This window comes from Prionailurus bengalensis, chromosome C1 (assembly GCF_016509475.1).
Source record: "Prionailurus bengalensis isolate Pbe53 chromosome C1, Fcat_Pben_1.1_paternal_pri, whole genome shotgun sequence".
Lineage (NCBI taxonomy): Eukaryota > Metazoa > Chordata > Mammalia > Carnivora > Felidae > Prionailurus > Prionailurus bengalensis.
In genome coordinates this window covers 93,798,084-93,823,273 of record NC_057345.1, presented here as the reverse complement: position 1 = coordinate 93,823,273, position 25,190 = coordinate 93,798,084, and the positions used below count along the sequence as shown (strand labels likewise).

General features: G+C 39.4%; 1 protein-coding gene across 1 annotated transcript in view; it reads right to left on the bottom strand.

The window, feature by feature from the left end:
- The window catches only part of GNAI3 (G protein subunit alpha i3), a 38,591-nt gene extending 14,509 nt beyond the window's left edge, over positions 1-24,082 (bottom strand). The window contains exons 1-3 of the mRNA XM_043575783.1: positions 23,818-24,082; positions 2,666-2,708; positions 2,412-2,553 (exon numbers count right to left, since the gene is read on the bottom strand). Coding sequence (XP_043431718.1) covers positions 2,412-2,553; positions 2,666-2,708; positions 23,818-23,935 — 303 coding nt within the window. The 5' untranslated portion in view covers positions 23,936-24,082. The remainder of the gene's footprint in view (positions 1-2,411; positions 2,554-2,665; positions 2,709-23,817) is intronic.
- Positions 24,083-25,190: the final 1,108 nt, after the last annotated feature.

Genomic DNA, 25,190 nt, shown 5'->3' with positions numbered 1-25,190 from the left:
GGGCATCCAACTTCAGCTCGGGTCATGATCTCACAGCTCCTGAGTTCGAGCCCCACATCAGGTTCTCTGCTGTCAGCATGCAGCCCACTTTGGTTCCTGTCTCCCTCTCTGCTCCTCCCCAGCTCAGGCTTTCTATCTCAGAAATAAATAAAAAGATCAAAAAAAATTTTTTTTAAAAGAGGCCTCTCTTTACAATGAACTTCATATCTCTACCCTTAAGCAGATATGAAAAAGCAACCTACCCACCATCCAGCTCTATTCTTGTCCATTCACTCTCTAACCAACCAAAGAAACTGGACAAGGATAAGTGAGGAATTATAAATATAAACCTTTACATATGGAAGAAAAAGAGAAACTTCAAAAAAATTATGTAGGGTTGTAGATTAGGATGGGTGGATGCTGGAAAGCTAGGTGATTCAGGAAGCCTTAACAGGCATTAAGATGTCGACTACGTCTGGTGACACAGGAGTGTTAGGACCAAAAGATTAATGACACAGATCTGACAAAGGAAAGAAATGAAAGGAGGTCATTTAAACTATGGTCTGAATGTCTGTGTCCCTCCAAAATTCATGTGTTGAAAACTTAACGCCCAATGTCATAGTATTAGGAGTTGGGGCCTTTGGGAGGTACCTCGGTCATGAGGGTGAAGGCCCCACGAATGGGATTAGTGTCCTTATTAAAGGGATGCCAAGGAGTTTCCTTCTCCTTCTGCCATGTGAGGACACAGTGAAAAGTCTGCAACTGAAGAGGGCCCTCACCTGACCACGCTGGCACTCTGATCTCACACCTCCAGCCTCCAGAAGTGTGTGTGATAAATATCTGTTGTCTATAAGCTACTCAGTCTGTATTTTGTTACAGCAGCGCAATTGAACTAAGACAGAAATCATCAACTGTATCTGGTGACAAAGCAGTGTGAGGACACAAACATTAATAACAGCTAATTTGACAATGGAAAGAAAAGAAAGGAGGAAGGATGATTAAGAGATATAAAGGACAGATGGTGATAGATAAAGGAAGAAACAAAGAGAAGGAGTAAATAACTGAGATGGAGTAAAAGCCAACAAAGAGAGGGAAGGGACTAAATACAGTAGTACTGACCAGTTATCGTATATGGCAAACATGACAGAGATGGAGAGTTAGGTGACCGGAAGGGATGAGAAAAGGGAGGAAAAAAATAAGAACACCGGGGAGAGCTGGGGGGAGGAGGAAAGAAAGGAAAAGAAATGAAAAGCAGGAGGTAGAGAAGGGATGGAAAGATGTAAGACAAAAATGCTGTGTTTACTCTTGCATTCACTAGCATACTTTCCCCTCTCAGACGCTTAGGGAAACAAAGTCTTCAATTTTTGTGATATGGCAGCTTTTTACAAAACATAAAAGTCGTGCCTCACACATTTCCTCATCCCCTGTTTTGCTACTCTTGTCTCCAATCATTTTACAACCTTTTCCCTGGCTCCTCTTCCCTTACTCCACTTCTAAGATTCCTAGTCAAATACCATCCAATTATGACCATCCTTTTGTAATTTCTCCCATCAACAATTTCCCCACTTATTTACTGAATATTAATCTGCATTAATAACTTATTATTTGATAAGTTGAGAGTAGATAAGAATTCCGAAGCTAGTTCACAGACACAGAGGCTTTGCTTTTCCAGGCAGAGCCTCCTTTTATTGTCCATAGCGCCTAGGAATAACACTCTGAACACAGCGAATGTCTGCCTTAGGTCTAGGAAATCATTCTATACGTTCCAAGCCTTCTCTTAGACAATATAGACTTGGACTATATAAAAGATCTCCTACCTTCATTTTAGCCCTCTCCCCACTGCACCAAACATTCTAACTGACAAACAAGAATTACATAGTGCACGAAGTGTTATAATTAATCAACATAACTTTTGAATATCTGACATGTGTAATTATCATCCTAGGACGTCATATCATCCAATTCTATAGGCTGTAGTCCAATGTAGTATAGGGATATAGTACCATTGAATACCTAAAAATCGCCCCTAAAATTTTGACTTAGTGTCCATGTCCTTATCAAGTTTACTTTGGGAGACTGATTTTGTCTTTTATCTTTACACCTCAGAAGTCAGAGGCACCTCTTTTAGATTATTTCAACTTATTAGCATTTACTACTATAAAATAAAAGTAAACAGTGCTATAAAAGAAGTGAATAAAAGAATTATCACAGAAACCTACAGTATACCCACAGAATCCCATTTCCTTGACTCTTCTTTGTGGTGGTAATCTAATATCTTCTAAAGCTGGTTGCTAATACTTCTCAAATGAGCAACCGTATTTTGCTACATCTTATCTTGTTGCTTACGTTCATTTCCCTAAAACATGAAGCAAATTTTGCCTAACTGCATCTACTCAAAGGGAGCAAGTGAAGAGGAAATGAGAAACACTTACTGCTCTGGCAGCTTCCCCAAAGTCAATCTTTAGCCGTCCCATGGCTCTTATGATTGCAATGATGGACTGTATGGTATTGCTGTAGACAACTACTTTATATTGTTTACATTCTTCCTCCGAATAGCCATCCTCATGAATGATTCTTTAAAAAGAAAACCATAGATCATTACCACGGACATAAAATAAAAAGATACTACAGACTTCCACACATTATGAGGAAGTGTAGTTTTACAAAAGGCCATGTTCCAACTTACTTCATCTGTTTCACGATGGTGCTTTTACCAGATTCTCCAGCACCTGAAAGAAACAAAAACCAGACTTTGAATTCACTTGTAATTGAACAAAGTATGAAATCGACACGAGGGATAATTCTAGACTAATGGAAACCACAGGTCCTAGGGCAAACTTAGGTGAGGCTTTCTATCAAGAAAAACTACTAAACTGGGGTGCCTGGGTGGCTCAGTCAGTTAAGCCACTTCCACTCAGGTCATGATCTCCCGGCTCAAGGGTTCAAACCCCACGTCAGGCTCTATTAGAGCTGACAGCTTGGAGCCTAGAGCCTGTTTCAGATTCTGTGTCTCCCTCTCTCCCCTGTTCATGCTGTCTCTCTCTCTCAAAATAAACATTAAAAAAAAAAAAAAAAAGAAAACTACTAAACTTTCCTATTAGAGTTTTTTACTTTCTTAGCATAACTTAGCAACCAAATATAATCACTGAAAGTAATCCCAGGACCTATTTGATATCATTTGTGTAAAGTAGGCATGCTCAAGGAGATATGGCAAGGTAAACACCTCTAGGAACTCATCCTCTACACAAAACATCATGATGTAGAAAATAAACACAGGTAAAAATGAAATGATTAGTTTTTGGCCTATTCGCTTTTATTAATTCCTCTGTCAACATCCATGGATCTGAGGAATGTTCCAAGAGCAATCCTCTCAGCCATGTGACTAGAGTTCAAAATAGAAACACAGGAGCCGTCGCCTCCACTGCTTTTTTTCTCTATATATGCTCTCAAAACCACATTTCCCCCGTCTGCAAGCTGGAATCACTTTAATGATCACCAATGTCAGATGAGTCCTCCGAACTTGTTATTTCACCTGCATTTCCCACATTTTTTATTAATTAATTAATTCTCCCACCTTCCAAGATGCCTATATCATACCACCTCTTCTCTCTCTCAAACCTTACAAACTCTTTCCCACTTCTGACTCTCTGGTGATGATCTTTCCTTTCCCTTCTTGGAAAAATTAAAGCACTCAAGAAACTAGTTCATAACCAAATCCCATAACCAAATCCACCAATCTACCTGTACCCCTACTAATATTCTCTATCTTCATCAATGGATGAACGGTCTCTGCTAATGTCTAAGACTAATCCCTCCAATTGTACCCTAAACCACCTGATTTTACCTATTGACAGTCTTGGCTACTGCAATTATCCCACGTCACTCATATGTGAAGTTCTCTCTTCCCACTGGGACACTCTCATCAGTATACAAACTTGCTGTAGTATCTTCCATTTTAAATCAACACACACCCCCATTCCAGCCTTTCCTGGACTCTGCACATATTCCTCTAACTACTACTCCATATTCTCTTTTCCTGAGTTGTCTATACCCATGTTCTCCGGTTCTGTACTTCCAATTCTCTCCTTAAGCCACCCCAACCAGATGTTCGTATCTACCACTCTACTGAAACCACTTCTCATGGTGTCTAACAGCTTCCATTTTAACAAACCCAATGGTCAATTCTAGGTCCTCATCTTACCCAACCTCTTGCACAGAATTTGTCCAATGATGACTTCTCCCCTTGAAATATTTTCTTCACTAGGCAGGCTTCCAGACCCCATATTCTCCTCGTTTGACCCCTACCCCACTCCTCAGTCTCCTCCCTCTGGTCTCTGAATCCGAAAGGTTATAGTGTTTCAGCACTTCTTCCTTGGGCCCTTTTCTCTACCTACATTCATTCTTTAGGTCATTTCATCAAATCCCCTGGTCTTAAACACCATTTATAAATTGATAGCAATAGTTAATATCTGGGGTACACTGCGTGCCAGACGCTGTTCTAAGCCCTTTGCTTTTATTAACTCGTTTAATCCTCACAATAACCCAGTGAGGCAGACACTTATTTTCTCCATTTCATAGATGAGGTAAATGAAGCAGAGAGATGCCAAGTTAACTTGTCCACAATTAAAGCCAGTAAGTGGCAAAGCTGAAATCTGTATTCACACAATTAGGCTCCAGTTGTTGGATACTGCTTCTATGCTAATGATTTCCAAATTTATATCTCTAACCTTGGTTCCAGAGTCATACATCTAAACCACCTACCTGATAAATCTCATTAAATTTTGAATAGGTACCTCAAACTTAAGATGCCCAAAAGTGAGTTCCTGCTTTCTTACCCTTACCCTCAAACAAACCCTGCTCCACCCTGTTCTCATCTTAGTAAATACTAGCACTCGCCCAGTTTCTCAGGCCAAAAATGGTAGGTCACATGGAACTAATACACAGATGGAATGTAGGTACCAGTACCAACATGTATATCAAATATTAGTAAAGCTTAATTTTTGAAAAATAAATATATAGTTGTAACAGTTTCTTCTTATACCACATACATTATCATAAGCACATTGGAAACCACAAGCCTGGATCACTATAAAAGCTTCCTAAATGGTCCAATGCCTGAGACCTTGCCTTTCCTATGGTCAGTTTTCCACTCAGTAGCTGCAATGAACTTTCAAAAGGTAAATCAAATCATGTCGCAAATCTGTCCCAAAACTCCTATGGTCTCCAATTACAGCTGACCCTTGAATAACACAGGTTTGGACTACATAGGTCCATTTATACACATTTTTTTTTTCAATAAATGCAATACAGTACTGTAATATTTTTTAAAAAATTTTAACGTTTATTTATTTTTGAGACAGAGAGAGAGCATGAATGGGAGAGGGTCAGAGAGAGGGAGACACAGAATCTGAAACAGGCTCCAGGCTCTGAGCTGTCAGCACAGAGCCCGACGTAGGGCTCAAACTCATGGACCGCGAGATCATGACCTGAACCGAAGTCGGCCGCTTAACCGACTGAGCCACCCAGGCGCCCCAGTACTGTAATATTTTAATAACATTTTCTTTTCTCTAGTTTACTTTATTGTAAGAATACAGAAAATAATACACATAACACAAAAAATGTGTTTATTATTTGTTACTGGTAAGACTTCCAGTCAATCACAGGCTACTAGGGAGTGCCTGGGTGGCTTGGTCAATTGAGTATGGGACTCTTGGTTTCAGCTCAGGTCATGATCTCACAGTTTGGGAGTTCAAGTCCCACATCAGGCTATGTGCTGACAGTGCAGAGCCTGCTTGGGATTCTCTGTATCCCTCTCTCCATATCCCTTCCCTGCTCTTGCTCTCTCTCAAGATAAATAAGTAAATAAATTTAAAAAAATAGTAGGCTTTTAGTAGTTAAGTTTTGGGGCAGTCAAAAAGTTATACACAGGTTTTTCAGTATGCAGGGTGGGGTGGGGGTATTAGTACCCCTATGCCATGTCATTCAAGGGTCAACTGTACACTCAAATTAAAATCCATGGGCAGGGGCACCTGGGTGGCTCAATCGGTTGAGCATGTGACTCTTGGTTTCAGCTCAGGTCATGATCTCAGGGTTTCGTGAGTTCAAGCCCCACATCAGGCTCCACGCTGTGGCATCACAGAGCCTGCTTGGGATTCTCTCTCTCTCTCTCTCTCTCTCTCTCTTTCTCTCTCTCTCTGCCCCTCCCCAATTTGTACTGTCTCTGTCTAAATAAATAAATAAATAAACAAATAAATAAATAACTTTAATTTTAAAAAAATCCATGGGCAAGAAGGTGAAACAAGCTCTGGTCCCTGCCTACCACTTTACCCTCAATTCCTATCATTCTCCACTTTGTTCTCTCTGCTCTTGTCAGACCAGCTTTCTTGCTCTTCTTCCAACATACCAAACTGGTCCTCAGTGAGCTAGATCCTGACTCATGCTCCCTGGCATTTACTATTCCCTCTGACTGGAAAGTCTTTGCAAGAGTTTCTTCTTCCCTCAGAACAGCCTTCCCTGATTAATCCATCTAAACAGTCCCCACCCCATCACTCTCTCTCTTACTCTAGGTTATATTTTTTCAAAGCACTGATCAGTTCTTCACATCACAGATTTGTTCATTACCTATCTCACTAGACTATAAACCCCATGAAGGTTTAGTCATCTCTGTATTCCCAGGGCCTAGAACTGGCCATGACATAAATTGGCTAGCAAATAAATATTCTGGAACAGATAAATTACTAATGCTTAATAAGCACAATCCTTTACTAAATATTTCTCAACTCTACCAACCAAAACTGTTAGTTAAAACAAAATTCAAATAATTTGAAAATTCCAGGAATCTACATTTTTACATACTCAAAAAGGACATTTCTGTCCGACTTTATCTCTGCTCTTATCATCTAACCAATAATTAGGGGTAGCACTAAATATTCATACAACACAAAGAATTTTTTTTATTTTATTTTTTTAATTTACATCCAAATTAGTTAGCATACAGTCCAACAATGACTTCAGGAGTAGATTCCTTAGTGCCCCTTACCCATTTAGCCCATCTCCCCTCCCACAACCTCTCCAGTAACCCTCTGTTCTCCAATATTTAAGAGTCTCTCATGTTTTGTCCCCCTCCTTGTTTTTATATTATTTTTGCTTCCCTTCCCTTGTGTTCATCTGTTCTGTATCTTTATTTTTTAATTTTTTTTTTCAACGTTTATTTATTTTTTGGGACAGAGAGAGACAGAGCATGAACGGGGGAGGGGCAGAGAGAGGGAGACACAGAATCGGAAACAGGCTCCAGGCTCTGAGCCATCAGCCCAGAGCCCGACGCGGGGCTCCAACTCACGGACCTCGAGATCGTGACCTGGCTGAAGTCAGACGCTTAACCGACTGCGCCACCCAAGCGCCCCTGTTCTGTATCTTTAATGACACTGTTAGAAAAAAGTGCTTTCTCCCATAGATATCTAAAAAAAACCTGGGGCACCTGGGTGGCTCAGTCAATTAAGCATCCAACTCTTGACTTCTGCTCAGGTCATGATCTCATGGCTTCAGGACTTCGAACTCTTGTGTAAGAGCCTGGGATTGTCCCTCTCCCTGCCCCTCCCCTGCCTGAACTCTGTCTCTCTCAAAATAAATAAATGAACTTAAGAAAATTTTAAAAAATTTTTAAATGATTCAATTCTGGAGAAGAGAATACAAAAGCATACCAGGTATATTTTAAATACTAGTTTAAAACACAGAATTCCTAGATGACCCCATGTTAGCAACAGCTACTAAATTAACTAGGAAAAATAGAAATAAATGAAGTAACGTGCACATTTTTTAATATATTGAAAGCAGGATTTCTATCATTTATGTTGGACTGAATGAAATAATCAATGAGTCTATTATTCTCAGAACCAATTTCTACCCATTTCATTAAGTTCCACCCTATGAAGGTGGTGATTTTATTTATTTTTTAAAGCTTTATTTTATTTTTGAGAGAGACAGAGACAGCACAAGTAGGGGAGAGGCAGAGAGAGAGGAGAGAGAGAATCCCAAGCCAACTCTGCACTGCTAGCACAGAGCCCAATGGGGGGCTTGAACTCACAAACCGTGAGACCATGACCTGAGCCGAAACAAAGAGACGCTTAACCGACTGAATCCACGCACCCCTGAAGGTGACGATTTTAAAAAAGTATGTTGCCCTGCTTCTCATGTTTCCAAGGTTCCCTGATAAAATGTCAGTTTGTCCTTCTCTTTACTATCACACTACATATATTCACCCAAGCTTTTACTAGGCATCCCGTTCCACCTCTTAAAGGCACCTCTTACTGACCACAGAACTAAACAGAGGATGTATTTTATTGGGTGTTCCAGGGCATTTTGTGCAAAGAATGAATTGCTTTATACCAAAAGTCTTTGACCATTCAGCTTCTAGATCAGCAAGAAAAGTGCCACCATCTTACCTGTCTTCCAAGTACGAAATCTAAGAATCATCTGGAACCCACTCACTCTTCTCTCCTTACATCAAGCTGTAACAAAATCTCTCTTCTTATGCATTTCTCAAATGAATCCTTTCTACTCCTCACAGGGCTGAGCCTGACAGTGTTACTATTATGTTACTGCTGAAATTTCTCAAACTTCTAGCTCAAAGCCCCTCTTTCTTATCATTTCCAAATGGCACTAATAACTCTCTAAATTCTTCTAACATTTTCTATAACCCTTTCTTATTAGGTCTGAACTCTTAATTTTTACCTCAATCCTGTTGTGTTCCATTGCTTTGGTAGTTAAGTTTCCTCTCTAATAACATCTTGCTCTTAGGCCTTCCCAAAACTGCTTCCCATGTCTCATCTCCCTCCCCCAATACATATTACATGATGTTTGGAACTTTCCTAATTTTATTCACTTTTTTTTTTTTTTTTTTTAATCTATCTTCCTTTAAAACTCATCACAAATTTGGAGCGCCTGGGTGGCTCAGACGGTTAAGCAGTTCACTTCGGCTTGGTCACAATCTCATGGTTCATGAGTTCAAGCCCCACATCAGGCTCTCTACTGTCAGAACAGAGCCCACTTTGGATCCTCTGTCCCCTTCTCGTTCTCTCTCTCTCTGTCCCTCGAAATAAATAAACTTAAAAAGAATTCACAAATTTAAGCAGATATTCATTTTCCCATCTTCAATCTACCACAGTAAAAATATTAAGGAAACAAAGAATGGAATAGATACAAAGGAATGCAAAGATACAACTTATAGCTTGGAGAGGGAGGAAGTAAAGAAGACTCTGTAGGCAGGAGGGATGGAAATGGTCAGGGTATAGGATACAGAGGGGAGAAAAGTCAGGAGGGAATGGAATCATTTCGACTTAGAAGACTCATCCTTAAAGCAGTATGTATCTAAAGAACATCTCCTATAAAGAGGAAGAAAGGATTGGGGAGGGGAGGGAAGTATGGAGATTTTTGAGAGAAAAAGGAGAAAAGGAGCCAAATTAGATGGTCTTACAATAAAAGGAAGACAATCTGCAGAGGATAAAGGGGTAGAATTAATTTAGAAAATCTTATAAACAATCAAATAGAACAAGGTCAGATGAAAAACAATTCACCAGTATATACTCTACCATAAAATCATTATATTTACCTAAATACATCCCACATTTCATTCTTAAGGAGCTCCTGGTGAGGAGACACCATCACATGTTCCCCCTATTTCTTCCCATAACATAAATTATGGGCATGAAAAATGAGAGACAGTGACAATGTCTTTGCAAAACTTTTAAAGGCCAGTGAAGTGCTAATATAAGTAAATAATTATCATGAGCAAATACATTCAACTTACATACGCACTGATTTTAAAAAATTAATTAACCCTAGGGCACCTGGGTGGCTCAGTCAGTTGGGTATCTGACTTTGGCTCAGGTCATGATCTCAAAGTTTGTGGGTTCAGGCCCCACATCAGGCTCTGCGCTGGCAGCACAGGACCTGCTTGGGATTCTTTCTCTTTCTCTCTCTCTCTCTCTCTCTCTCTCTCTCTCTCTCTCTCCCTCTCCCTCTGTCCTTCCCCCACTCTCAATCTCTCTCAAAATAAACTTAAAAAAATTTTTAAAGAAATTAACCCTAAAAGATGGTTGATATTCAAAAACACAGTCACCCGATATCTTCTCTTTCTTCTTTCATTTTGACTAAAAGAAACCTTACAGCCAGTCCAAGCAAGGTACATGAGTATATTATGCTTTTTTATACTCCTGTGCCTTCAGACACAATGAATTTCCTTATCTGTAAAACAAGGGTCAATAGGAGATGTTCAGAACAGTACCTGGTACATAGTAGGCATTCAATAAATGTTAACCAGCTATTATTCGTGAATGCTGTTTTCACTGTTTTGAATACTACCAAGTAATATTAAGTCCCCAAAAGTTTAATTTAATAAAAACTCCCTAGATAGTGTGTGTTGGTTCAAAATCCAGCAGAAATGGTATAACTACTTAGCAGCTATTTCACAATAATAAAACCCTAGATGGAGGCTGGATTCTCACACTACAACCGAAACTTAGAGCCTAAATGCCACAGCAAACTGTGTCAAAGCATTAATCATTTTCTCCACCCTACCATGAGGAACAAAAACACTCTCTTCTTTAAATATATTTTCAGCCCTTAGATACTCCTAACTACCTCTCCTCCCACACTTCTCACCCATCTGCACTTCTTACAGCTTTTCCTTGAACGTTCCTCAAAGGTTTTTGTACCACTATCATGGGTACTAGCAGTTATTCCAATAGCAACCCAAACATCTCCTTTTCCTTTTTCCTTTGTGGAGAAATCTTGAACTCCTAAAAGTTCAGCATTTTAAGTAGGGCATAGCCCCCTTTCTAGAGGTCTGCATAGCTAAGTCCCAATATGGCACTATTTTTAGACAATCTTCTAGCCAGTGTTAAACCAAGATACTCTTCTTGGTCTTTCTACAGCCCACCCATGCCCTCCCTTTCACCCCTTCCAGACACATGGGAGCATACGACTAGATCATGCATAGACAGCCTCCCACCCACAATAGGCTGAAAGCCTGATCAGCAAATATATTTGATTTTTCTAACTTCACTTAAAAAGATTTTTTTAGTCAATGATACCATGTCGTAATAAATTCAGTGGAAAAGCAGATTTTAGTGCTAGCTCTACAACGACTAGCTGTGTGACCTTGGGCAAGTCACCTAACTTCACAATGCCTGTCTGTCTCCTTATACATAAAATGTGAAGGGCTTTGGCCTAGACTGCACTCTAACATTCTATGACTACAATTATTATAATGCTAAAAGTAGATTAAAACTCTACTTCTGACACACAGAGGCTTCAGATCAAACCACAGATCCACATCTTCCTATTTAACCCAACCATTCAAAATAGCTGCCATAATACAGTGATCAGCATGCTCTCCAATCACCCACTCCTGCTCAAGACTGGACAAAAAGTACAAAGAATTAAAGAGTGCAGCAATGTAAAGAAGTAAGAGTTATCTGGCAGCCAACCTTCTATATTTGTGTTTCAGGGTATTTTATAATTACATAGGCTCAAACTAACAGAACATTCAAGTTAGCAATTCAAGTTACATTGCTTTTCTTAAAAAAAAAAAAACAAACAAAAAACAAAAACAAAAAAATATGAGTACCTCTAACTAAAGATCACAGCAGCAGTCCATGCTGTTTCTAATAATAAACTTATCTACTGCTCCCATTGATTTCTTTTTACTAACAGGCATAAGTAACTAACAAAATGAAAATTCAGATTAAAGTTAAAAATGACATTCGTTCAAAATGCTTTTCAAAGTACCATACTTAATACAAAAACCAGTTGCTCCCAAATCAGTAAAAGAAAAGGTTAGCAGAATTACAGACGGGAAAAACATTATGTAGCAAATAAAGATTGTTATTCATTCTTTTTTTTTTTTTTTTTTAAACAAACATTCTCTCAAATGTGCCTGGAACTGGTGGACACAGACTTCAAATACAAAAAAGGAATGTGTGGTCTCATGGAAAAGTTAGATCTATTTTTCTTATGAAATTAGCAAGTTTCCATAGCCTAAAATATCAGAATAATCACTTCACCCAGCCCCCTGTCCCTCCAAGCAAGCCATGCCTCTACATATGAACACCCTTGAAAACCTACTCAATTCAAACTACAGCTCTCTGCTGAAGCCGTCTCCATTCCCTCTCCACGGAGTTACTACTCCCACTCTGATGGCTGATACAGATTCTACCCTTTCGGCATGAGTCCCAGAGGTTAATTTCCAAAACTAAGTCCCAAACTATCATTCTAAGCCACTTCACCTCATTATCTCTAGCCAAGTCTGTCTACTCTAAAAAAAATTATTTGCTTGTCTTTCCAACTCCTAATCTCCTTGCTTTTCATAAACTGCTAATTGGTTTTCTTGGTTTTGATTAAAATGGTAATGAAACTCTTTCTAGTAGGATCTGAAAACCCTTCCACATCTGTGTACTTCTCCCTTAAGGGCACGCAACGACGCTCAACCTGGCCCTACAGCTTAGTGTCAAACACCATAACACTAATATTTGGTCAAACTACTGTAATGACTTGGGTTTGAACCTGTTTAGGACTCCATTAGTCCTAAACTCAAAAGCACACTCCTAGAAAGCACAAAACAGTGCCTTCCTTCTTTTTGTGTTTCTACTCCCCCACCCCATCTAGGACAGAGTAGGCACATAATAGCTGTGGGATGAATGGCTTGAGTTTCTGTGAGATTCAGTAGTTGCCTAATCACATTTTGTAAATGCCAGCTGCAATGGATGGAATTTTCAATGTGGGCAGTTAACAGAAGATTTCCATTCCTTTGCTATCTTTACTCAGCCCTACACCCATGCCTGGCTAGGCCTTCAACTCTCACCCCACAAGTATACCTGGCAATAAATCTGGACTCACCCACAAGGCTTCTATTCTTTTTATTCCCCTCTAAGCCTTACTCTCAAATTCTACCCCAGCACCCTTGCACCCACCATCCGCTTCAGTGAAATAAACTGCTATGAATATGTCCTGAACATCCTGTGTCCCAACATCTAAAACAGCGCATGAAACATAGTGAGTACTCAAATATTTGTTCAGTGAATGGATGAACGAATATCTTAAAGGTAAGAGATGACAGTAAGTTGTGACTGGGACAGAGACAATGGGTCTTGTCTGTGAAAAAGATTTTTCTAGGAAGCAATCACGTACCCACAACCAAAAAGGCTTAAAGCACATTTAAGAAGTTTCTGATAAAACTAAACTGACATAGTAGACATAATTTCAGAATATATACCTGCCCATATCCCGTAGAGATATCCCCACCTAGCTTCCTCAGTGGGCAATTGCCTACAAGACCTAAGCCACTCCCCAATCTGTGATTGGATCAGGAGTAAATACCTGACACAGGAATCACCCAGTCACAGGCTGACAAACGGCCTACACCCTGTGTGACCTAGCTCCAAAAGATGAGTAGGACCAATGAGATTATCTGAGGAATCTGCACTAGAGGATACAGAAAAAGTCATCCTAAACTATAAGATCATAATGTGTAAAATCCTAGATTAATGAGGGGGGGAAAAAAAAGAGGCAGCTCAGTCACTTTAGAATATGAAAATGGTAACTTGAGTGTTGCTAAAGATCATGTGTCCCCTTTGGGCAGCTGGCCAATCAAGAGGGAGAAGTGGGGTTTCTTCTACACTTTTGTGGAATATAAAAAGAATGCTAAAGGGAGCAGTTATTTGTAAGCAAGGAGGGGAGGATTATCATGACTGCCTCAATGTTCTGATTTTGGACCTGGTGAGTAAATTTCCTTTTATTTCTTTAAAAGCAGAGCAACAGGGGTGCCTGGGTGTCTCAGTTGGTTGGGCGTCTGACTTCAGCTCAGGTCATGATCTCACAGTTCGTGAGTTCAAGCCCCGCATCGGGCTCTGTGCTGACGATTTAGAGCCTGGAGCCTGCTTCAAATTCTATGTCTCCCTCTCTCTCTGCTCCTCCCCCACTCATGCTCTGTCTCTCTCTCTCTCTCCTTCAAAAAAATAAATAAAAACATTAAAAAAAATTTTAAAGCAGAGCAAAAATTGTCATTTTAGTGCTGATGCTAAATTATATGGTATGTATATCCGACATGATTGAAAACTATTTTTGCAAAGGTGTATTTCTTTCTAGCTCTGCCTCAAAACTTTTCTTGTGAGATAGAAATGTAAAATACTCATTTTTAACCCATACAAAAAATTTTTTATATATAGTGATGTCCTCCAAAGTTAACTGGAATATCACATCCATTCATCAAAACCCACATTTTACATTTAAAAATTTTACATTTAAAAACGTTAGAATCAGATCCCTACTTAAGTCTCCTAAACATTGATGGCACATACAGCACTTTTCTACACGTCTATTTAATCAAATATAAATGCCACATCTAAAAAATTCACAAATAGAGGGGTGCCTGGGTAGCTCAGTTGGTTAAGTGTCTGACTTCGGCTCAGGTCATGATCTCATGGTTCATGGGTTTGAGCCCCAATCGGCTCTGTGCTGACAGCTCAGAGCCTGAAGCCTGCTTCAGATTCTGTGTCTCCTTCTCTCTCTGCCCCTCCCCTGCTCACGCTCTGTCTCTCTCAAAAATAAATGTTTTAAAAAAATTTTTTTAATTCACAAACAGTAAGATACTATAAACTGAGTTGTCAGGTCACAAAGATGCCTACAATTCCAATTTCCTCTACCACATATACGTTCACCAATACTCAAAGTCAAAACTCAAAAGTGTGTGGGGCGCCTGGGTGGCGCAGTCGGTTAAGCGTCCGACTTCAGCCAGGTCACGATCTCGCGGTCCGTGAGTTCGAGCCCCGCGTCGGGCTCTGGGCTGATGGCTCAGAGCCTGGAGCCTGTTTCCGATTCTGTGTCTCCCTCTCTCTCTGCCCCTCTCCCGTTCATGCTCTGTCTCTCTCTGTCCCAAAAATAAATAAACGTTGAAAAAAAAATTAAAAAAAAAACAAAACTCAAAAGTGTGGAGTTCACATACATATTTACTTTTACTAACCTTTTGCTACAGCATGAATAGCAGTGGAATGGCAAAAAAGGCAGCTAAGAGGGAGGAGAATGCAAAGTCCCTAGATGATTTACCTCCAAATTATATCTATATTCACCTCTATAAAATAAAAATATGGCTTAAAAGACAGCTACTAAAATTTAGAATCAACCTCTCCAAAGCCCTTGCACACCTTTCCAGCTTTTTCTCCCACATTCCTCCTATACAAACCCTTTATCCCAGGCAAATCTAACTAGTTGCTCACTCATGTTTCTGAGCCTTTGTATATACTACTCCCTCTGTGTGGATGCACTTCCCTCTAGTCTTTGTCTTAAGAGTTCCTATTTATCCTTCAAGGTCCACCTCAAATGTCGCTTCCTCTAGGAAGACTTCCCTGGCATGTTTCTTTCTCCTCCTCCCAAAATTGGTTACTCCCTCTGTAACCACATTCCACGTATATTACCGTGGTTTACTTGTATATCTCTACAACTTTAGCTGCTCAAGAGTTCTATTTCTCATTTATCTCCAGGCTAAAAAAGTACCTGTGCACATAAAAGATGATCTCAGGGGGCGCCTGGGTGGCGCAGTCGGTTAAGCGTCCGACTTCAGCCAGGTCACGATCTCGCGGTCCGGGAGTTCGAGCCCCGCGTCAGGCTCTGGGCTGATGGCTCAGAGCCTGGAGCCAGTTTCCGATTCTGTGTCTCCCTCTCTCTCTGCCCCTCCCCCGTTCATGCTCTGTCTCTCTCTGTCCCAAAAATATATAAACGTTGAAAAAAAATTAAAAAAAAAAAAAGATGATCTCAGATACCTAATCATAAATAAGCTCATAAATGAGCCTCCTCTGGATAGTGCAACACTAAAAACCAAAAAGTTCAATAAAAAGCAGCCTTGACTAAATGCAATGCAGTGTCCTAGATTAGATCCTGGAGCAGAAAAAGAACATGAGTGGAAAAACTGATGTAATCTAAATAATTATGTAGTTTAGTTAACATTAATGCACCAATCCTATGCACTATTGTGCACCAATATTATACATTGTTGACCAACATACCACAGCTATCTAAGATGTCAATATTAACAGGAACCAGGTAAAGAGTATACAAGAACTCTAGGTATTTTCTCTGCAACTTTCCTATAAATGCGACATTATTCCGGGGCATCTGGGTGGCTCAATCGGTTAAGCACTTTTCTTCAGTTCAGGTCATGATCTCGCAGTCTGTGAGTTCAAGCCCTGCATCAGGCTCTGTGCTGACAGCTCAGAGCCTGGAGCCTGCTTCAGATTCTGTATCTCGTTCTCTCTCTGTCCCTCCCTCTCCCTCTCTCTCTCTCAAAAATAAACAAAAAAAAATTTTTAAATAAAATGTGACATTATTCCAAAATAAAAAGTTTATTAAACTTTTAAGTAGTCTAGAAAAATCCAAAAAAGGACAAATATTAATGAGAATGTGAATGTGGATTTTAGTTATAACCACAATAAAAAAAAAAATAAAAGGATGAGAAATATACTTCTCAGAAGCAGAGGGAGGAAGGACATTAGTTTTTAACAACCTGATATGAACCAAAATACGTGATGATTTAGTAATGATGAAAAATGGTCTAAGAGATTGGAATTTTTAAACTGAAGTAATTCAGTGTTTAATTTCAAAAGTACATAACTCAACATTGAAATAACTTCCATGGAAAGTTTAAGACTGCACTATCCTAACACATACATCAGAAGTACATTATCTATGAAAATCATGATAATGATTATATCATTACATCAAACAGAACCTTGTTTTGAAGTTAATGATTCTGATGTTCTAACTTCAGGAAATAGAGGGGGAAATGTTCTATCAAAAGTGTGTCACTTTAAAACAATCCTTCCGTAATTTACAGTAATCTGTAAAACATAATTTCCAAGAGCCTGGGCAAAATTCATTTCCATATGACACTATCTATTTAATAAAAAAAATATAAAAACTAGAGATATCAATATATGACTACAACAGAAAACCAAACATAGTGTAACATAGTAAGTTCTTAGAATTCAATGGAATACTATTTAATTTTAAAATTCAACCACTGGGGCGCCTGGGTGGTTCAGTTAGTTAGGCATCTGACTTTGGCTCAGGTCATGATCTCATGGCTTGTGGGTTTGAGCCCCATGTTTCGCTCTGTGCTGATAGCTCAGAGCCTGGAACCTGCTTCGGATTCTGTGTCTCTGTCTCTCTCTGCCCCTACCCCACTCATGCTCGCTCGCTCGCTCTCTCTCTCTCTCAAAAATAAATAAACATTAAAAAAAATTTTTTATATCCAACCAATACAGGAAATTATAAGATAACAAGAATCAAACTACCTTGCTAATTAATTTTAAAGAAGTCTGATTTAGCGGTACCTGGGTGGCTCAGTCGCTTAAGCGGCTGTCTTCAGTTCATATCACATTCTCCCGGTCTGTGACTTTGAGCCCCACATTCATGACTTCAAGCCCCCTATCAGCGTAAAGCCTGCTTCAGATCCTCTGTCTCCCTCTCTGTCTCTCTGACCCTCCCCTGCTCACTCTCTTGCACTCTCTCTCTCAAAAATAAACATTAAAAAAAAAAAAGTCTGATTTAAATGGTACCTATATCACAAGAGTAATAAGTGTTAACAGCAGGCCACATAAATAAAAGTAGGAGATACAAGCACAATTTAAATGTAAGAGTGTATATTTTAATCATGGTGAGACACCTGACTGTATAGCTGTAGATTTATATGAGCAACTAAAAAAATTTTTGAATAATATCTACTTCAAAGTTAAGCAACAAAAATTTTTCAAGATATAAAACACTAACATCATCCAAAAAACTCAGTCTTTTTGTATTAATATTAAAAATATTTACCCATTTGTGAATTAGACTTGGTGACAAAAAGAGGCCCAAAAACAGCAAAACAGTAACAGAACAATGAACACACTAACTTCTCTACTAGCCCTGAACAAATCTATTAAACTTTTAAGTATCTTCCAAGTCTAACTTGAAAATCAAAAGAAATCCATGTGTAAAGACTATATCCTTCTGAAGCTTGTTTCTAAGATCAACCAGGCCATTAGTCATGTACAACAAGTCAAAACAAATTTGGTCTTTTTGGTCCTTCTTGTTTGGTTCATATCAGATATATTCATTTCTGTTACAACTTAATAGTAGTAAGACATGAAAAATAGGATAGTTCCCTTACATAGAGCACTGTATAAAAACTGGGACAATTAAACAGTGATCCTAACACAATGTTATACAGTTCAAGCAGCTTGAATTACAGATATGATACAGACGACTGCTAAGCAGGTAACAGGATAGCCCAGGTAGATAAAGGCTTAAAGATAACTCTAACTTGCTAAACACTGAAAAAGAATTTTACCAAAATGAAGACAATTAAAACTGGAGGGGAAATCAATCACTACAACGCTTTTCCTAATATTCTCTTGAAAATTTACATTATGGGCACTTTATGAATTTATGTCTTCCTAAACAGCTTTATTACATTAAACTAATTTCAGTCAAACTCAAGAATAAGAGAAATAACAACAAAAACAGCCCTCCTTATAACTTACTAAAATATTTTATCTGGCCGATAATTTTTTTTTAATTTTTTTTTCAACGTTTATTTTTGGGGGGACAGAGAGAGACAGAGCATGAACGGGGGAGGGGCAGAGAGAGAGGGAGACACAGAATCGGAAACAGGCTCCAGGCTCTGAGCCATCAGCCCAGAGCCCGACCCGGGGCTCGAACTCCCGGACCGCGAGATCGTGACCTGGCTGAAGTCGGACGCTTAACCGACTGCGCCACCCAGGCGCCCCACTGGCCGATAATATTAATATCACAGACAAGAAACCCCTAAGATTGGACCTCATTGTACAGAAAAAGTAAAATGAAGCTCAAAGATTAGGATGAATCCCCAATTTTCAGTATCTTTGTTCTTTAACCCTACACTACATGGGATCATCTATTTATGAACTCAGTTACCAGTTCAAAGAACTGTCTTTTATTAGTGCTAGCCTATTACATTCTGCTGACTAGAAAACAAGTTTTGAAACAAACTTCAGTTATCTGAACCAATTTAGTGTCCCCTGCTCTATACACTTCTTATGAGACCCATATTTCTATTTTTTGGACTTTACTGCTAATCTTCTAGTTCCTGAGTACTTAAAATATCTTTTCCTCTCTACTTTCCCTGACAAGCCCCATTCTCCAATAAAATAAAACTAAACTAAACATAAGAAGACAGCATGGACAGTTGCAGCAATGATTCAAAGGTTACATGCCTTGTCAAATCTATTAAGTACTAAGACCCTACTCTAAGGTTATCTCTGTACTTACTTCATAATTAGCATATATAGGGAAGATTACAATATTGTAACTCCTGAAAAGGACCATAATTTCAGGCTGAAGAAGTGATAAATGCATTTAAATAAAAGACACAAGAGACACAAAAAAGTGCTTATAAAAAACTGACTTATTTTCAAAATGGGACTTTTCATTTTTTATGCCAGTTTCTTCTTCTTCTTCTTCTTTTTTTTTTTTTTTTTGTACTGACACAAGCTGCATCCTCACAAGAAATGAAATAACGGTCTATGAATCTTATGCCAAAAAAATGGCAAACATTATAAAGAATATCATCCTATGAGAATCTAATGAAACTATGAAAGTATTACTGTTATTATTAAAGCAAAATGAAGGCTACAGATTATAGGTACTATGGAAACTCAAATTAAGAAGCTAGTGTAAGCTAAATTAAAGGAAAAGTTCAGTATTATAACTCTCTAATCATCAAAAAACACTACTTTCAATAATAAGCATATTCAGCCAGTAAATGCAGGTATTTAAATGTGAATAAATTGTATAAGATTTAAGTGAATCAGATGATTCCAATCCTCTGCATGCAACTTAATTTTTGCCATACCACCCCCAGCAAAATCCTAAAGAACAAAGCATTAATCTCGTTTTGTATAAAACTATTTTCTCAAGATCCGCTAAGGGATCTTGATGTAAATGTAAATCTTTCTTTATATCAAGAAATATAAATCTAAAGATAACACAAAACTAAACAATAACTTACAAAGCTAAATGATAATATTTAATTTCTTTTACCACAAGAGTGTTATTTATTAAAATTCCTTGAAGACCTCCGAAAACATAGTATTTGAAAAAATCAAATTAACTGTCTGAAACACCCCTGAAAAAAGTAGCATTTTAAAATGATAAGCTTTCACAGACATTACCATAAAAAACAGAAGTTACCAATATCGAATACTTGCTTGCTAAGGATTTTACATACATTACCTTAGTGCATATTATGAAACAGGCATCATCATCCCCACTTTATATATGTGAAAAATAAGATTCATATAGTTAACTTATATGTTCTGGGTCTCACAACTAGGAAATGAAAGTGGGAATTGAATTCAGTTCTCTGTGACTCTGTAAGCAGTGCTCCTACCCATTCTTACACTAATGCTTCCCAACTTTTGTCACATGATGGCACACACTAAAAATTGTATTTGTAAGGCTTACTAAGGTAAACTAGTGGAGCTTGGTGAAAATAATATAGATTTTCCTTAGATCAAACACTTATGACATGAAAAATAAAATGCCAAGTATTACAGATGATATTAAACACTAATTGGCATAATAAAATATTTTCATGTGCCGTGTTTCCAAAGTTTACAGAAGGAATCATACTAAAAATGTTCAAATATCATTTCAACTGTTGTGAAATTTTTAAGTTATGAAAATGACTTAAAGTTTCAAAACTATAAAAAAATTTACAAACAGCACACTTATATGCCATCCTATGCACTGCACTCTGGTTGGGAAGCTTTGCATAATATAATTTGTCTTTCCACAGAATATTATGATTAATTTGGCATTATCAAGATCTTCCCAATAACACACCTAAAGGAAATTCAAATCAAAGGTAATAAAAAAATTTTAACATTCAAGTATTCCTTCCATTGAAGTATAATTCTTCCATTGAAGTATTACTAATTTGGCCCACACCAGGTTCTTAATTTGAATTTCTATAGTACCTATAATCTGTAACACTCTTTTTGATTTAATAATAACAATAATAGCTAGGGGTGCCTGGGTGGCTCAGTTGGTTAAGTGTCTAACTCTTGATTTCGGCTCAGGTCATGATCTCAGTTTAAGGGATCCAGCCCCACGTTGGGCTCCAGGCTGAGCATGGAGCTCTCTTGAGACTCTCTCTCTCTCCCACTGCCCCTCTTCCGCACTCACACTCCTCTAAAAAAAAATTTTAAATAAATAATAGCTAATATTCATTGAGCTAATCCTATGTGCCAGGCTGTGTTTCACTTCATATTATTATCATATTTAATGCTCATAGCAGTATGAAGTAGCTCTATTTTCTCCATCTTACAGATGAGGAAACAGAGGCAGAGAAACTGAGTAAGTAACTTCCTTACAATTAGTAAATGGGAACTAGAATTTGAAACAGTTTGACTTCATAGCCCTGGTTGTTAATCACTATACTAAACTACATTCCTCCAGATAGAAAATACAGTAATATTTAATGAACACATATTACGTGTCAGGAGAGACAAAAGTAAGTAAATATATCTCAACTTAGATTAAGTTTGACAGTTTCACAGTGATGAAGTAAAAATGACTACATCAAAAGAGGTATTCTACAGAACAAGAAAACAAAAAGGTATCTGCATACTGTGATGAGTGCATTCTGCTTACAGAAAAGAAGGGAAAACTTTAACTTCTGCTCATAATGATATGGTTCAAGCAAGAGCATCTGTGTCTGCAACCTATTTGAATTTGTTGATTTAACTTGCTCAAGAATATAAAAAAAAATCTTACTTAAAACAATGAAATTGATAAAAATTAAAAGCAAATGTTTTAGTACTTTGATTTTTTTACTTCCTGCTTTTGAAGTCCCTAAGTCATCATGTATTTAATGTTGTTTTTAATTAAATGCACTATTTATAAAGTTCTGAACAAAGATTTTTCCAGACATTTGCTTGCCTAAATTCTGCCTGCCAAATCCTGCCATTTGGAAGAAAGCCTCACAGTTTACAACTGTATTACACTAGGCTAATGTCCTAAGGGGATCTCTGATGGCCAATGTAAATCAAAACTTATAAAGACACCTTTAATTTCATAACCAATCAATCAATACAGACAACATTAATGCCTTGGGTATAATGGTTTATATTAAGTGTCTAAAAAAGCCCAAAGAGCCATGTCCAACATTAGCTGGTTCATGCTAGTTAATAGCAAATATTTAAGGAGCACCTACTATATGCCATGGACAATGCTCATCCACAAAAGATACCTGTTCTATAGAGTGGCAGTCTAGAACTACAATTCGAATTCACATGTTATGAAAGGTCAGATATTGAAACCAAAAGCTCAAGCTCCAATGCATAACTTTCCCCCTAGATCCAAAGAGCTGTTCCCAGTCGTCTGCAATCTACAAACCACTAGATACATTAACATCAAGAGACTAGCATGGGCACCCAGCACATCCTGGAATACAAAATATGCCTTGGGTTATGGTGGTGCATTCTGCCCTCTGGAGCTTTACACCCTGAAAATCTGGCAATTCTCCTAAAGCGACTCATTTTCCTCAAAAACCAATCGTTTTAAAAAGTTCTTTTGCTTACAGAAACCAATACTCCTACTTACTCTTCTCTAAAAGAATTGTAGAAAATACTAATAGTAAAGGAATCGTGGCTTAACTCATCAGTAAGCTAATACCAGGGTCTATGACTTACTGAGTCTCTAAAAGCCAGTCTCCAAAATGTTTAAACTAATCGTGTGGAGCAAAATGCATCTGACTGTACCTAAAAACTGCTCAAAATGAATGTCGGGTAAAATAAACAGTAATTTTCTGAAGCCAGTATTTTTAGTTTAAAGAAACCAAAAAAGATTAAGAAGTTCACCAGAAGTTTGTCACAGCTTTTATACTGTGTCCAATTCCATAATTTATCCTAAAATAACTCCATTCCCACTGCAGTCACCCCTAGCAACTATTCAGCAGCTCCCAAGTATGTAATCTTTTGTCCGCTGTATCTTTTGCCACAAACCTCAAACAAGCCAGTCCTTAAATTTCCTCAGCTCACACCACCTCCCCCCTTTATAATAACTTAAGGGAGTAAAAATGATAGAAAAAGGTGGAAAAGTATAGACAGCCTCTGTACCCAAGCTCTTTTCTTTTATATCTGAGAACTTACAATTTTATCTCAACCACACATCTTCAGGTTCCAGGATAATCCAGGGTTCCTTCACCCTACCAACAGTTCAAAATGTCCACTCGCTAATAAATGACAGGGCCCTTATGTGACCACTCTGTCCCTGCCCCTTTATTTACATTAATCATTCAAGCATCCCAACTACATCCTGTCAAAGTAAGTTATCACCACGCTCCAAACTCACAAGCCATTCTACAACCCCAACAAACTCTATCCCGTCTTCTTTGCTATGAACACACCCTAACCGTCTGCAAAACCTTCCCTAATACCAGCTCTCTTCCTTTATGAGCCTTTCCCATATTCCTAACATGGGTCTCAATGTCCTACTGCCCCACACTCCCAAGCTCTCTTCAGTAAACGCAATTCCAGCACGGAGTCACACCCTCCCTCCAGCCTAATTCCTACAACTCCAAACCCCACCCCCTCCCCTCATCACGCCCTCCAGAGCTTCAGCCACCAACGAACACCCCGCCCCACGGCCGTCACGCCTCCAGATCCCTTCGGGGTCCTTTCCGCCGACTGGGCCCGACCCTCCTCAGGGCTCCCGAGTGCCTAGGCCCTCCCGTTCACCCTGCCAGCTCCGCCCTCAGCCCCTCACCGAGTAGCAGCAGCTTCACTTCTTTGGCCGCTTTCTCCCCGTCCTCCCGCAAGTTGCGGTCGATCATCTTGCTCCGCTCCACCGCCGCCTTGTCCTCGGCGCTCAACGTGCAGCCCATGGCGGCGGCGGGAGAGGGGACAGAGCCCGGGCTCACTCACACACCGCGGAAACTGCGACTCGGCTCGCTGAGACAGCGTCTACTGCTGGGCGGCGGCCCTCTCCGTCAGCTCCCTGAGCGCCCGAAGGAACCGGATATCCGGCGTTTACGACACTTCCGGAAACGCCCCGCGACGGTTACTGCTCAAACCTGTCCAGCTGGGGTAGAGGAGGAGCAACGAAAAGCGGAAGTACGGGGAGAGGGCCGGTGAGGCAGAGCGGCGTTTCCGCGGAGTAGCCAGGTCTGATCGAGCTTCTGTTACGCCGCTCGACCTTAGTGCCTCTTCTCCTTTTCGGCTGCCTTATTTGGATAAATGGAGGAAAACCAGGGACTGGCTTCTCCCGTTCGTGGCACCCTCCTGAGGTCACACAGCAGGCTTTGCATTGGAGGTGGGGGAGGGTCCCAAATTAAGAGGCCACAGCCCGCGCCGGAATTTCTGCTGGGGATTTCTCACTGGTCGGAAAGCCCCTTTGATCTCTGGCTATGGAGACCCGGAGCCCCTTCCCAAGTGTAGGAAACTTTCTCTGCCAGGGTTGTCTCAGCCCGATCTACGGGATGAGAACAAACTGCAGAGCCTGGGGCCCGGCCACGCTTCAAATCTGAGGTCTGTAAGACTGACCGTGCCTGGGACCTTAGCGATCCCTTTCTGCCCTCCTTTGGCCCACCGCTTCCAGCTCTCAAAATGTACCTTGGTCCTTGTGCCGTTAGCTACGAGTTGCCAAGCGACTATGTTGGCAAAAGGCCACTTGAAATCGCCAAGACACTCTGTTACCTGAAAGGTAAGCGTGTAGTTCCTCCAAAAAATTTCCATGCCGCCTTTCTCCAATAAAAGCCAGTTTTAGTGCCGATAGATGATCCTGCGTTAAGGGGCTTCGGACTTCTACCAAAATCAGTTAGCCTCAGTCCCACATCCCGAAACAAACCAGTGCATCCTGCGAAACTCCTACTAAAATTTCCCGTTGTAGTATCACACAAAAAGGGAAGTTCTAGTAGATTTGTTTCTCAGCTCTCTCATCACCTGAAAATAAATCCACTGCAAAAGCTGAAGACTCAGCCCTTTCACTCCTAATTCTGGGTACTACCGTGAAAGTGGTCCTAACTCACCCTTACTACCAAATAGCTGCACAAATACTCTCATCATATATTCTAGAGAGGAAAACTCTCGTAGTCCCCCAAACTTTCCCCTGGGATTAAAAACTATTTCCTTAATAGAATT